Source organism: Passer domesticus, chromosome 4, assembly GCF_036417665.1.
Source record: "Passer domesticus isolate bPasDom1 chromosome 4, bPasDom1.hap1, whole genome shotgun sequence".
In the NCBI taxonomy this organism is placed as follows: domain Eukaryota; kingdom Metazoa; phylum Chordata; class Aves; order Passeriformes; family Passeridae; genus Passer; species Passer domesticus.
The window spans coordinates 68921210-68936657 of NC_087477.1; the positions used below are offsets into that span (position 1 = coordinate 68921210).

General features: G+C 36.3%; 1 protein-coding gene across 4 annotated transcripts in view; it reads left to right on the forward strand.

Annotated features, from left to right (window-relative positions):
- TAPT1 (transmembrane anterior posterior transformation 1) overlaps positions 1-14706 on the forward strand; it is a 49135-nt gene extending 34429 nt beyond the window's left edge. For all 4 annotated transcript variants that reach the window (XM_064418587.1, XM_064418589.1, XM_064418590.1 and 1 more), the window contains 7 exons: positions 825-905; positions 1754-1863; positions 3453-3512; positions 4906-4974; positions 5957-6033; positions 9752-9909; positions 12571-14706. In XM_064418587.1, coding sequence (XP_064274657.1) covers positions 825-905; positions 1754-1863; positions 3453-3512; positions 4906-4974; positions 5957-6033; positions 9752-9909; positions 12571-12800 — 785 coding nt within the window. In that variant the 3' untranslated portion in view covers positions 12801-14706. The remainder of the gene's footprint in view (positions 1-824; positions 906-1753; positions 1864-3452; positions 3513-4905; positions 4975-5956; positions 6034-9751; positions 9910-12570) is intronic.
- Positions 14707-15448: the final 742 nt, after the last annotated feature.

Sequence of the window (15448 nt, forward strand, 5' to 3'; positions counted from 1 at the left end):
TTATTTGGACTTCCTAAATTGTGATGACATTATGTTTTAGGTTTTACCCTGCTTTTCAATTATACAGTTTCAGGAAGGTGTTTTTTAATAAAAGCTAAAAAATGTGATGCTTCCTGAAGCAAGCTCTGTGTGTGTCATCTCTGGAAACAGAATACCAAAGTAGAAAAAAAGACTGCCTTGTCTGGGAGGCAAGGCATAGGACTTTGTCCCGAATTAGATTGCTCTTGTGGTACAGTGCTTACGTTTTTGATAAATGTGCTGATACATCCTGCTGTTCCCTTTAAGAGGGCAGTGTGAAAGACTGGTAGGAGCCTTCTAGCTAAGGTGTAACAGTTGTCTTCAGACATTTTTTCTTCCTTTTACTGAACCCAGTATACAGCAATTTGGATACCTATGATCTGTAGAAAATGAAATGTATGTTGCTAATAGCTTGAAAGGACAGATTGGTACATTATCTTGATTTTAGTAACAGGAAGTGCTGGTTCTTTTTGAATCACAGATGGAATGCACACACTTTATCAAGAAGAATGATTATTTTATTAATGTATTAGAAGAGGTGATAGTAAGTCACAAGTCCCTTCTGCTGCTGGGTACCCCAAGATGAGGCAGCATTGGACAGACCAGGTCACAGCCTACTGTGGAAATCCTGTCCACGGTGCAGTTCCCAGCATTTCCCTCACCCCTTAAATCCAGTTAAATAACTTGTGGAAAATGTTATCTAATCGAAGAATTAATAAATGATAGAACCTCAGAATGAGTGGATATCTGTATGCAAATAAATGTTTCTTTGGAGCTGACAGGTTTTGTGGGTTTTTTTAATCCAGATATAAAGGAGAGGTTCACCAATTATGTGCTGCTACTAATTGTATGTCTAAGAAATATGGAACAGTTCTCATGGAATCCAGGTGAGTAAACTAGAAGAAAAAATTGTGTGCCATGAAGAGCTGTATCTCTTGCTTCTTCCCTCTATCTGAAAGATTGGTTAATCAACACATTTAATGAACAGATCCTAATTCTGTCAAATACCTTAGATTCTCATTTTTCTTTTCTGGTATTCTTCTAAGAAGGTGTTCTTTCTGCTAGAAATATCTATTGCTATGCTATGAATATGTGTAGTTATCTTTCTAGCAGTGTCTGGAACAATTTCTTCCCAGCCCTTTCCTTTGAGTACACTGTGAATGAAGGATCCCCTAGAAAGTAGCTAGTGAGATTGAAATGTGATAAAGATTATTATAAATACAATTCTTAATCTAACATTGATTATACTTAAGATTTTAATGACATATTTAATAAATATTGTAAAAATAGCAATTGTAAAATAGCAATTTTATTAAAACATTGTTTTAATAATTTTGACCCCTGGCTTTGTATGGTGTATTTTGCCTGAATCTTACCAGTCTACCTAAATTTTACCTTGAGTGTCTAAAACTGCAGATGCTTTGTCTATGTCTTACACATACGGAACACGTAGTATCTAGTACTTATAGAGGTTGTCTTCCTACTAGAAGTAAAGGTTTGCAAAGTGAAAAGTTTAGAGCTTTATCCTAACTGTGCTGTGATGGTACAGTGCTGATAAGTTTTTAGGACAGCAATGGAATAAGCAAGAATTTGCACACTGCATGCTCAGTGATATGTAAACTTACATATTCTTCAGACTGATGAGGATTTTTCATTGTTGAATAGAATTGTTATAATTCTTTTTGTATGCTGGCATTAAATTAAATAGCCTAACTTGTTTCTTCGCAACCTTCAGATCACTTTTGGGTGTTATTTCCGGATGTTTGCATGGTGGTTGCTTCAGAAATTGCAGTGGATATTGTGAAACATGCCTTTATAACAAAATTCAATGACATCACGGCAGATGTAGGTATCCTGTTTGGATTGCTGGGTGCTATTTTAAATTGTATTTAATTTTGCTAATATTTTTTTAAATATTAACATTTTTCTGGTGCAGAAAACGTAGAAATTGTTATTTTCATATGTATGGGAAAGCTTGCTAATTTCCTGATACAATATACTTCTGAGGATCTTTTTATTGTGTAACTAACACCTCTGCTTCTAAATTAGTAATTCCAGATCCATAAATTATTACAGGTTTTGTATAACAGTTCTCATAATAGCTACAATTCACATTACTGGCAGATCATTTTGTGGAATTATTTAAACTAAGGTTACTTGTTCTGCAGCCTAGACAGGGCTTGTAGCCTTCCCTAACAAAATGGACTGTAGGTTAAAATTCAGGCTCTTGGAAAAACAGATCTTTTCAGGCTGCTTTAACTCTATTCTCGCATGTGTGTTAAAAGTGGAATCTGAAATCAGAGATCTTTCTTTCCCACTGTCCCTGGAGCACTAATAGGAAGTAGGTTATGTTAGTTTCCCACTCCTGAAATTTCTTAGGCCGCATATATTATCCAGTCCTTCTTTTAAAGCAGTAGATGAGGTTTCTTCTTGTGTGTTGCAGCATTACATGTGGGCCATTTGTGTTCCACACTGTGTGAATTCAAACACACTCGATAAATTTGTGAAGATAGGAGTTAGTGTCTTTTCACTATTAAAACCACTTCTCAGGAAATGAGATCAGAACTTGTGAGGTGCTTTCTTTTTCAGCATCTCTAAAGTAACTACATTGAGAGGTGTAGAAACAAGTGTAATAGATGCACTTAATAAGCTCCCTTATGCCAGAGGCATTTATGCATGCCCTACTTTCGTATAGAGAGTGTGGAAAAGAGCAGTAATGAAGCCATGGTAGCCAGAAATGTAGCATGCTTCAGAGTGCTGAAACAGCTGGAGGATGGGGGTAGGCACTGGCAATTTTGCAAGGTTTATTTAATAAACTTAGTGGCTTTTGAGTATGAAGTTCTAAAGATTTATGGTTGCTACGTCAGACTTTTTCCAGAATTATTAACACCTGCAATGCAAGTTGTCCTGCCACTTACCTTTAAGATAGATGCTTTTCTTTCTTAATATGAACTGGTTTAATTCCTCTTCAGATACAATTTGATTTTTTCATAGGATCATTTGCTTAGTGTATAAAAAAGCTCTCTCATTTGTTTAATTTGATCCCAGGGCTAGCTTTCCTGTAGCTTAAAAGCAGTTATGAACCGTGGGGGGAAAAAAACAAATGTGATTAATGTGATTTCTGTTATTTCTTGTTTCTCGTGATCCTGAAATTCAGTAACTTAATGAAGTCTCATTCAGTTCCTAAAGCATAGGAACAAACAACGTGGTGTTGTTTGTTTGTTGTCTATATAGATACACAAATTATTTTATTGTAGAAATGGAGGCTTATCTCTTGAAGAGTGCCATTAGACCTCAGAAAAACTGGCTTTGACTCTTTCAGTAAATGCATAAGTTCATAATACTTTATGGAAATACTTTATTAATATTTGTGTTGCTTTTATATTGTGTGATAACAAATTAATCACACATCTGATGTGCTGGATTTTTTCCAGGTCTACAGTGAATACAGAGCCAGTCTTGCATTTGACCTTGTTAGCAGTCGACAGAAAAATGTAAGCCTGAAAATAAAATGCTCTTTCCTGTATTAACTAACACAATTGTTACGAGGAGAATATTGGAACAAACACTTTTAAATAAATATGTACAATACTGTTACACTCCTGCAGCGCTGAAACTCTGCTCTGCTTTCTTTAATAAGAGATTACAGGAATGTTTCTTTATGATTTCTATTATATCCTGTTGTTCAGGTCAGTTTGAGCTTCATTTAATATATTGCTGAGTAGTCTCTTCCAAATACACTTAGAGTAAGGGGACAGTTGTAACAACTTTACATTTTTTACTTACGTGGGAAGTAAGTAAACTTAACAGGGTAATTTTAGATTACTGTTCTTTTCTTGGTATTTTCACTGTGTTGGGTTAAAGCACAGTATTCATTAGGAATTTATATTTCTTTACAGATAGAGTGCACAGATGTTTAGTGATGTTTGTACTATGCATGGTTCTGTCATGGTGTGGGTATTTACAGAAAACACAGACCACTTGTTTTTTAATAAGTACTATTTTTTGGAAATCTGTTTACTGCACACCTTTCATGGGTGAGGACTCCTTAGGTTTCGCTTGTTAGCATTCCACTCATCAGTGCTTCAGATGTGTGCTGTAACTAGAAATGAACTTAATTACTATGATTTCTGTAGTTTTCTTGGGCTTGTTCCTTGGGCTGTTGTGAGAAATGCAGTAGTTAAACTTCATAAAGAAGCTAGACACATCAGCTACAATTAGTTAATAATAATTTCTTAATAATAAAAACACCAGTTGATTAGTTTGGAAAACTCCATTACTTTTCCTAAGGATCCTCTATGGGAAATAGAATAGCATCATTTAGGCACTGACTTTGGTGTGATGTTCAATACTGCAGGCAAGCTGTCATGAAAAGTACTTGTGTTTTGAGTACAGATGTAAAAACATTATCAAAATAATTTTAACACAGTTATCTTAAGGCTAATTATAGATGTTTTTAGAGTGATTTAAAATTGCTAGTGCAGTGGATTACTGTTCTTTTATCCCTCTAACAGTTTTTTCTGTAGAGAATTTGAAGATCAGTGAAATTAATACAAAAAGGTCTCTAAGCTGGTAATAATGTACAGATGAAATATTATAGTGCCTTTGGATTCAATGTCCTAGTTGCTCTCAGTTTAGACATTTGTATTATACTCCAGTTGCTCTTGATTTAGAGCATTGAAGCTAATCTTATTGGTCATGGTAGTATTACATTTTTGTCTGAGAGTGCAGCTATCTCCATTTGAATTCCAAAATGTGAATAGGTACATTTTATACCAGTATAGTGTTTGTTAACAGAGCTTTATTCTTATCTGGAGGGTGTGCCAAGCTAAAATAAGCTCATTCCTTTGCATCAGTAGTTCATTATTCTTCCTCTTCTTTTCCTAGGCATATACAGATTATAGTGATTCAGTTTCCAGAAGAATGGGTTTCATTCCTCTTCCACTGGCTGTTTTAGTAAGTGTTATCATTCCTATCAGTTTTCTGTCAATAACATCTCACTTTGAGAATGTGTCCCTCTGACATAGCTGGCTGGATATTTTAAGGATGAAATTATAATCTGAGGTAACTGAAATGCTGAAAGGTTGAGTGAACACTCAGTATAACCTGTATCACATACTACTCGTGGCTTCACAAATGCATTATTGTTTCTCAGCCTTTCATAGAAAATCGAATAGATATTAATTTTGTAGAATTTGTAAGAACTTGGATTGTACCAGTGGAATTAAACTACATCTGTGTTTACTAAACATGTATTCCTTTTGGCAGTTATCCTATTCATTCATTTGGAATAGTCAAAGCAGCTGGTTGCCAGAAGGTTAGCAGTAGTGCAGCAGTTTATTGAGGTTTTGCATAGGAGTCCTTGTGGCTGTCCCTGTAATGCCACACTTAATGACTCAATATTCTTTTATATGATCTTCTGAGCTGTTGTTGAGTACATCACTCTGAAATAGTTCTTTGTTACCCATACATGTTAGTATAAAATGAATGACTTCATTAATGGAACTCTGTCCATGTGTTGTCCTGAATTAACTATTTCAGAATGTTTTCTCTAAATAGCTGTTCTGACTTTCCCCATACACACATGAGACACACACATACAGACAAGCAGCAGTTATCATAATGCTGGGGATCTGTACATGCTTTGTCAGCAAATATGCTTTTTTCCACTTCTTATTTTACTTGAAAGTCAGTGTTAAGGGAACATTATCAGACTCTGGTTTTGGCAAAGTTGCAACTAAGTGCTAGTGTAATGCTTACTCAAATCAAAATCCGGAGTAGTTAGTACTGCCAAGGGGAACATTAGGCTAAATTTCTGTAAATGTAAATGTTTCTACTTTTTCTTGAATTTACTAAATCAGAAATGTCTGAAATTAATGTTCTGTTAATAACCATGTGGTAACCATAACCATGTTTTAATTTTTATTCTTTAAAACAGCTCATCAGAGTCGTAACAAGCTCAATAAAAGTACAAGGAGTGTTAGCTTATGTTTGTGTTGTGCTGTTCTACTGTGGGTAAGTAAATCCACACAGTTGAAAAGTATTCACCATTATTTGATTACATATGTGAAAGAAGTTTCTGTTGATATGTCTGGATGTAAGGATAAACACAATTTATATTCAATAGACCATAAATGTAGAACCCTTATGCTCATAGTCTGAAATTGACAGTGCAGATTTGTCCCTAAGTACTGTGACTACATTGGGAGATTATAGCCCTCAATAAGTAACTTCAGTAATGGAAATAACTCGTTGCAAAAAGACTGAGAGGATCTGACAGACAGGCACCATACTTTTGTGTAAAAAGGGAAATTGAATTCCAAGGAATGAAGTTTTCTATAAAAAGACCAAAAGATTCAATACGTGAACAAAAATGAGCCGTTCAAGTGCTCTGAACAGATAATGAATTTTTTTCTCAGACAGTTAAATGCAAAGGTTACTTTGGTTTAGGAAACTGCTGTTAAAAAACAAAAAATGCAAGGCTCACATTTCCTGGGAAGGATGGTTCATTAAGTAATCTTAGTTATGAAATACAGTGTTCAGTGGCAGTTCATTTTCCACAGCCAGTGACGTGCAAGTATCCCTTCAGCATCCCTTCACTGCCAAGTCAGTTTATATTTATCTTACCTTTAACTTCTCACCAATTGATGGGTACTTCTAGACTGCATAAATGTACATCCAGTTTAGTTTGCCTGTCTTGGCACACTTGCTGTGTACTATCTGTACTTTCTAGGAAAGCTGTATACTGCACTGTCATTGTTTGTTGTCTCTCAAAATTGATCATAAGCAATTAAGTGTTCCAAGCTGTTGACAGAAGAAGAACCTGCCTGCAGTATTGTGGGAGTACTTCTTCCACTGTTCTATCAAGTTGTGTTTTAAGTGAAGGCAGCAAGGCTTGAGAAGCATAAGACTTCTAAGGCTGAGGCAGTGGTTCAGCCAGAAGAGAGGAGAGACCATGCGGAAAGAGAGGAGACTACTGTTCTACACTAGCTTGTGAAAAGAACAGGATTACTACACATTCTTAATTAATAGGTAGACTCTTATCTCTAATCTGCAAAAAATAGAGCTCGATCAGATGTGTTTTGTCTACATCAGTGTAGGGACACATCTGTTTTGTGTCAGATAATAAGACTTTGAGATACTGCATATAGGCCAAATAGTAAAATTTTAGCCACATTCCTCTATACCATACTTTGACTCTTTTTCTCCAGCATACAACATGCTGTGCCCATGTTGTCCCTAAAGCCAGCTTTGTATAATTCAAAGCACTATGCCCTGATCATCACGTTCAAGCTGTGGTGTACCAAGGTCCGCACTTTCATCCTGCTCAGTGGTTTTTCCTTCTTCCCAGTATATGTAATATTTTCCTAACTCTACCATTCCACTGCTGCAACCTAGGATTTATCACTATCTGTGGCTTGCAGAATGGAGGGCAGAAAGAAGTAATGTGATTATCATTAAGTGTTAAATGCTGCTCTTTAAAGACATAGGTCACAAAAGTAAATATATTTTGGTCTGTTTTGTCCTTATTGAAAAGTGAGAACAAATTTTTACTCTTGCTGTGACCTCAGACTTGGAGCTAGCTCACTTCTTGCATCTTTCAAGTCAGTTTTGTTCTGAACATAAATTTCAGTTTTTCATCAGATATGAGAATATATATAGAATACAAACATAATAGCATAGATATGTGAGAAATGACGTGATAAAATCTGAAGCAGTTAACTGAGCAAAGAATTGAGCCTATACTATGGATTAATTAATTTTGTATTGTTCATTAACAGCTCTAGTTAAACTTTAATTGTAGTTAAAGAGTCTTGCCAAAAAACCCATGAGTTTTCTTTTTCTAGAATTTTGAACAACTGCAAACTTACATTGTTAGAAATTTGAGCTTGGGGTAGGCTGGCAGAAAAGAATAAAGGCGAATTGCTAGAAATGCTTGCATAATTTTCCATGAGAAGCTGGACCTGATACAGGGAAGTGGTGATTTATGGCCTTTTAAACTTCTGATCTCATTAAATCAGAGTCAAACTGTGCTGTGGAAAACTATTCTCTGAGAACAAAAAACATGTTACATAAGAAGCATAAGGAGAACACCTCTAAAACATTAAAAATTAAGGAGACCTTCTCAACTCTCTGAAATAAAATCTGTCCCAATAATATAATAAAATTAAAGAGAAGCACAGCTTTCAACTGATATAAAATGATATCCTCTTTGTGGTTGCTTGGATACTAAAATGTCACTTTCTTCTGAGTACCGAAAGTGGTGTGCTCTGCTCATTCTTCCATTTCTCTATTGAAATAGAATAAACTTACTTTTCCCCTTAGAAGTGTAGTGTAGTGTAGCTTGTTTTTCTGTTTGACAAGTTCTGATTACATTTACACAGAGAGATAGGGGAGCTGCTGCTGGAGTGTGCTTGGGTCACTTTATGATTAAGCAGTTAGACCTACTTCAAGTTGTCTTTTTAGTCTGTTACTGATGTACATGATAAACAGACTTAGAGAGTGGAGAATTAATTCAGAGTCTGCATTGGTTCACTCTTGTTACATAGCTTGATTTGCATAGAGAATATTTCATTCATCCTGCAGAGATCACTCTCTCCTTGTCGTTCTGCAATGATCCTTCACTCCCTGGAGTGGACATTGCTCTATGAGTCATTGTTGCTAGTAATGAAAATTAGATTTTGCAAAACTCAGTTGAATGGTAAAAAAGCACTTCATGGTAGATGAGGCCTTCCTTTTCTTCAGATGAGGAGACAGGTGGGAAGGGGATTCAGTGATGTTTGTGCTGCAATTTAGTCATAGTAGAAAAAGAATTGCCATCATCTGGACTGTACTGTGATGGTAATGCAGTGCTGCTTCTTTGAAATTGTGGAGTTTTATGGACTGTTTTCTGTGACGTGATCAAGGACTTTTGATTAGCCTGTGGCTTGTTAAAGCTAGATATTGAACTTGGCAGTGCTGGGTTGATGGCTGGACTCAATGATCTTGGAAATCTTTTCCAACCTTAATGATTCCATCGTTTTGTACTTGCTGTGCTGTGGTTCCAAGTCTACCAGCAAAAGCTAACTCCATCCCTGCCAGACCCACCACAAGAACACAGAGACCGCTGTGTCCTGTGACAGAACAGGGGGCAATGGTCAAAACATGCCATGCAGGACATTCCAACTGGACATAAAGCAATCTTCTTTAATTTAGGCAGATAAGCAAAACTGCAAACTGTTCTTGGAGAAATGCAAAAGCTGTCTAGGCATGTGTAAGAACCCAAAAACTTGCTCAGTGAGTCTCTTGAAGGACCTTACTCTTTGTTCATGTGCTATGAATTAGATACACTACAGAAACAGAAACTACGAGAGATCCTTGGCTGGGCACACTTAATTTGGGTACATTCATTTTGGGCTTGCAGTGTTGAGGGCACGTTTTAATTCTGTACTTAAATATTTAATGTCTTAAATGGCTGCTTAATTGTCCTAGTAGTCCTTTAGTTAAATAATAAAATGATGTTTTTCTCTAGATGCTTTCTGGAGGAAAAAGAAAATTAAGCATTGAATCTGAAACAAATTGTTTAGGAAAATTGTTACCTTTTGATCTTGATATTGAAAGGATTAATTTGTTAGCTAATGCTTCTAAGACAGCATTTACCATATGCAATTATTTTCATATGAATAATTGCAGTATGAATAATATACAATTATTTTAATGCGCTAATGCAAATATGTAAACAATTTTTTTCCAGGTTAATATCTCTCAAAGTCCTTAACAGCATTGTATTGCTGGGGAAATCATGTCAATATGTAAAGGAAGCAAAAATGGAGGAGAAATTGTTCAATCCTGTCCCTGCCACCCCAGGGAAGCCAGCTGGCAAACAGCAAGGCACATTTAAATCTACCCAAGGTAAGGCCAGCTGCCTCGATTTTTTTTCAGTGAAAATTTTTCAGACTAAATTTGATGCTAAACCAGATGCATGACAATGTTTTCTGCACAAACCCTGTTGCTGGACCTTAATTGTGCCATAGCACAACTGTGAATACAAGTCTGTAAATATAATAGAATTCATTGCTTTTAGTTCATGCATCTTCTTTAGGTAACCATTCTCATATCTCTGACAAGATGTCACTGTGATACGTGGAGGTGATAGAAACAATGTAATAGAAGCATGCTTTTGTTCTAAAATCATAACCATGGAATGGTTTGGTTTGGGTTGGAAGGAACCTTTAAAGACCATTTAGTCCAACCCTCTCTGCAATGTCACTGCACAAATAAGTGAATATTAACACATCATCTGTGACAGTGCTTAAGTTTAGTAGGGATACAATCTGTATTTCTCATGGAAATCGAAGTAAAACATGGTAGGTCTGTGCATAGGTATAATTAATTCAGATAATGAAAAGCTTTATGAAATCCTGGTAGGAATTTCAGTGGGTCTGTACCCTGTTTCCAGTCTGTGCAGCACAATTTCCTCTTACAGGTCCTCAGCATCAGCAGTTAATTTATAATGGGAATATGGCAGTATTGTGTTTGTCTGACACATTATTGAAGGAAACAGAAACCTTCATTGTTCCTGTCAAGTGAATTGGATTGCATCTTCCTGTGGGAAAAGCTCAATGAGAGCCTTAGAGAATTTAACAGTGGGGCTTTTATTGTGTTCACTCCATGGCTTGCCAACAACTTGAACAGCTTGAAATGCAAGGTGCTCGTTAGTCGTCAGAGTGTCTGGCCAGCAAGGGGAGAGTTAAGAATCTGTCAGTGTTTGGCTTAAACCTCTGTATCTCCAATGTGTCAAATCACATCAGGCAGAAACTTTGTGCAAATGTTTACTTCTGAGTTCATACAACTGCTTTACTTTCATGATGAAGGAATGTGATCTGAATTGTTCTGAATTCATATTTCCATTCAATTTTGCATTTCATTAGATGGCTATAACGATAATGTTTTAATTAAACATTCTGTTACATATAGAACAATATACATATTACATATACTACATTTGTATATGAGACTTAGTTGTACTTACTCATATTGAGCCTTCAACTTACAGTGTGTAAATCCTGAAGACTCTTTTGAGTTGAAGTAGCAGGGATTATTTTCTCCAACAGAAAGATTTTGAGCAAAAAGTAGCAACCAAAAAACTTTTGTGGATTTTATTCAGAGTATTCCTAGCTTCCACTGGTGATGGGAAAAGCTCAATTTTACAGTTTTTTGGGGATTTTACATTTTTTAACACCTCTTTATCTACTAAAGGTCTTGATTATGTGAAAGAATTTTACCTTCCCCAGCTTTTGCATTATTACTCCTGGACTCTGCAGTATTAATTAATCTCAGTGCCCCACTTACCAGGTTTTTACAATGTCTCTCAACCTATCTCTTCTTAGGACGAGAGTAAGGGAATTAGTCTGGTCTCCTTTCTGCCAGCTTATAGTTTAAGTCAGTTAATTTTCTAAAGAGTTTCCACCTTGTCCACAAAAACAGTTAAATTTTTGAAGAATAAAATTCTAAACTTGCTCTTGAAGAATGAAAGTTCTAATTACTGGTAATCATTTATAGTCTGATCAGCTACATCTGGAAGCTGCTGGGTTAGAAAATATTTACATTTGTAACCAAGTTCTAGAATTAAAATTACTTGTCCCCTTTTTCAATGCAAGTTTAGTACCTTTAACTTGCATAAGATTGTAGAGGGTAACCCATGTGTCTCCAAGTAGTAGATGGCATACTTTGGACAGATGCTCTGCAAAAATAAGTTTTGTAGTAATTGGGTAGTGCTGCCATTCTGACAGGTAACATTTCCTTGGGCTGGTCTGCATTACTCTCCACATCAGTCAGATTTTTTCAGATTCCTTTAGAAATAATAGCTCAATCTTTACTGAGGAGGAGATAATTTTTTTTCTTATCTTTTTTCTTACCTTCTTGTCATTTGCTTGTGCATTTTAATTCTTTAAACGTTTTAACAAAATATGGAAAAAATACATGGATATTACTTTCCAATATCCTAGGTTAATGAAGCCAATGTTCAGTTCCACTGAAGTAAGAGACAGGAATAAAAATAGACATCTTTAACAGCACTGCTTTAGAAGCCAGTGCATAGCAGTGCATGAGTCATTTATTAGCTATCCCTGGAGAAGGCAGGTTTATTGTACTTATGTAGAGGATTAGGCATATCTAGTTCCTGCCACAGAGATTCCTTTTGTTCATTTCAGTAGCAAACATTTGTGTGACTCACACAAGGACTGTCAGAAATCTTTTTGCTTAAGCCAACAAAAATAAGCATGTATGTCCTAACTTCTGCTGCTTATGCACTTGCTGATTATTTAAACTTCTGTAGAATTGGTTTTTTCTGTCTATTTATTTTCTATATGTTTTCTAAATCAGAAAAGGAAATCTCTTGCAGTAAATCTAAGAAGAGGTAGTGGCTTCCAGAAAGCATTTTCTGTTGCTTCTCCTGGCTTGCTGTAGCACGCTTTTTCAGGACAGCCTTGGATGAATCTGAATGTTGCAATTGTATCAATATGTCTGTGTTAAATTCATGATTATCTTTGTAATTGTCTTCTGTTCCGACAGGAATTCCCACAGATGAAAACGGTTCTACATCAGTTACCAATCAACCAATGCATCAGAAGGAGAATATGCCATCTTTACTTGTAACAAGCAATTCTGATCAATTTCTGACAACTCCTGATGGAGAAGAAAAAGATATAAGCCAAGACAGTTCAGAATTAAAACACAGGTCTGCAAAGAAAGACTTGTTGGAGATAGACAGGTTTACTATTTGTGGAAACAGAATTGACTAAGAATTTATTTTTTTTTAAATCAATGTGCTAAGGATACTGAGCTGTTGGGACAGCAGATGCTACCAGAATGGACAGTTGCCAAAAGGCACATAAATATTTATTTAAAAACTTAAATTATTAATGGCAAAAAAATTATTAATTTCTTTCTACAAGTAACTTGGCTTGGTATCTGGTCAGGTCAAGTAAGTGATCTTTAACTTGCCTCCTGGAAAATGTGGTGGAGCGTGAGTCTCTAGCCTGTTGGCAGAGCTGCAGTATCACTTTTCTGGAAAACAGACTGGAAAAAGGCATAACCCTGTTCTGCATTATGAAACCATGCTTCCAGAACACTATTTTTCATGAAGGTTCCTCCAGTGTAAGGATATTCCTGGAAATGTTTGGTGACTTGACCGGAAGCTTGCCTATCCAGTTACCGTGTTTTATTAAACATCTGCAAGCAGAATTCAAAACTTGTGCTTATATCAACAAACACATAAAGCATTGGTACATAAAACAGTAAGTCAAGACAGTTATTCTTGTCAACAAAAATATTTTCAAGATGTATCTTGAAAATCTTGTAATCAGAATAAAATTTTGCCTTTAAGTGAAAGACTTACTGCTTAGTATTTTATCTGAATACCAAACACCAAGGAAAGATCACAGTAATGAAGGTTCTGCTTAACTGGGCAAATATGAAGCATATTCATTTCATGTGTTGTGTGTCCTGCAAGACGAATTATTTAGAAAATTTTTTCTTAAAGCTGAGGATTTTTTGTTGCTGTAGGAAAAATATTAAAGGGGCACCTCTAATGTTGAGGAATGGCAGTGTTAATTGCAGCAAGCAAGTGTTGTGTTGGAACTGTAGGTATGGCATTAACACAGCAGTAAAGAACATTGCACTGCATTTTGCATATAACTCTTAGAAGAATGACATCTGTGTATTAACTTGCCTGAGAACATGCCTATAAAAGCTCACACTGACAATCAAACCATAATTATCCATTCAGTGTAATTGATTGGTTGTAGTCAAACTTAAGTAGATGGACTAGATCTATAAAGAGCATTTAAGCATTACAGTGCATCTTAATTTCTGGTGTGAGATGCAGAGTTGGGAGGGTTGACAAAGGAATTTTGGAATCCTCAGACCAAGAGTGGATTAAATTTGAGCTCAAAACATAGGCTGGAGAGTTTTATCAGAAGAGACCCCTTAGTTAATGATAAATTCTTCATATGTTGTTAAAACACAGCATTAGCTTCCAAAATGCCTTTCAGACATTCAAGTAAGCACCAGTTTTACTTTCCAAGGGAAGGTATCATAAAAGTACTTCAGTACTGAACAAATGAAGACAATTTGCTCTTTGCTAATTTCATAATTTGTCAGAATGGGAAAGCCAAAGTTTCTTTGCTGTATGGACATGTGAAAGTTTGATGTATCTGCTAATCCCTGAAACTTGCAGGACTACAGCAATATAGCAGATGGAGGCAGTTGGACAGAGTTACGTGTCTGAGCAGACTTGATAATGAGAGAACTCTGCTGTACAGTTTGGGTTGTCTGCTCTGGTGGGAGCTCCCTGCTGCAGTCTTTCAGCCTCTCCTCTCCCACAGGAGTAGTGGGAGTAATGGCCAAAATCTGTGGTTATGTTTAGGGATGAAAGTAAAAAGAAGAGGACTTGTGCTGTGGAAAAAATTGAAAATCTTTAATTTTTGATGTATTTTATACTAATTGGAGATGTTCACACATTGAAATTAAGATTATCTGTCAATTTGGTGTATTTTATTTTATAATTATTTAGCAGTTGCTAAAGAAAGCTTGAAATTGCTTTAATTTTTTTTTCTGTTGAATGACATTCTGTATCAATTTTATAAGTGCATCTTGTGTGAAACTCAATAAAATTCAATTTTGTAATATTTGTTTAAAAAATGAAAAGTACAGCGTCCATATTTCTTTTTCAGTATTCAGAGCTGGTGATCTTGCAAAGTATTTAATGTATTCATTTCTAATTTCCATAAGGTAGGATTTTTCAAATGTGGGACACAAATGAGTGTAAGAACTGGGTTATCAATGGCTTCAGATCTATTTCTGTAGTAGTTGATTGTTACCACTTGTAGAAAGAAGATACTGATGCCAGCCTATTATTAATTTGGTTTTTAAGGGCACACATCATGTGAATGAAAAAATACCGTGTCTCAGGGGAGTTATAATTTCTGCAGTCAGTTACTACAACTGGATCTACACCTCCCAGCCAAGCCAGGTGTGAATGCAGGAGCAGCACAGGCAAAGCCCTTGCTGAGCACACGGTGGTGGCAGTGGAAGGGTAATGGCTCCTGGCCTGGATCCTCCTGGGGCTTTGTCCGACGCTTGAATTGTGGTGCCTGCATCTAAAGCAGCCCAGCTGGGCTTTGGGTGTGGCTGGTACATCCCTGCCTGCTGTGGAGGTGAGACTTCATTGCCCTGGCATCGCCACAACACCAAGGTGTGCTTGAGGCACTGTTGCAGACGCAGAGCTTCCCCTTGAGCTCCCCAGGTCTGGTGGGGGCTCCGCTGGGCATTCCTTCCTTTTGCTGCAAGCTCCCTGATTGTTCTCATCCTTTTGTTCATGATTTATAGGGATTCCTTGGATCTCTAGCAGAGTACCTTGAATGAAAAATCACAGCCACTTCTCTGACCC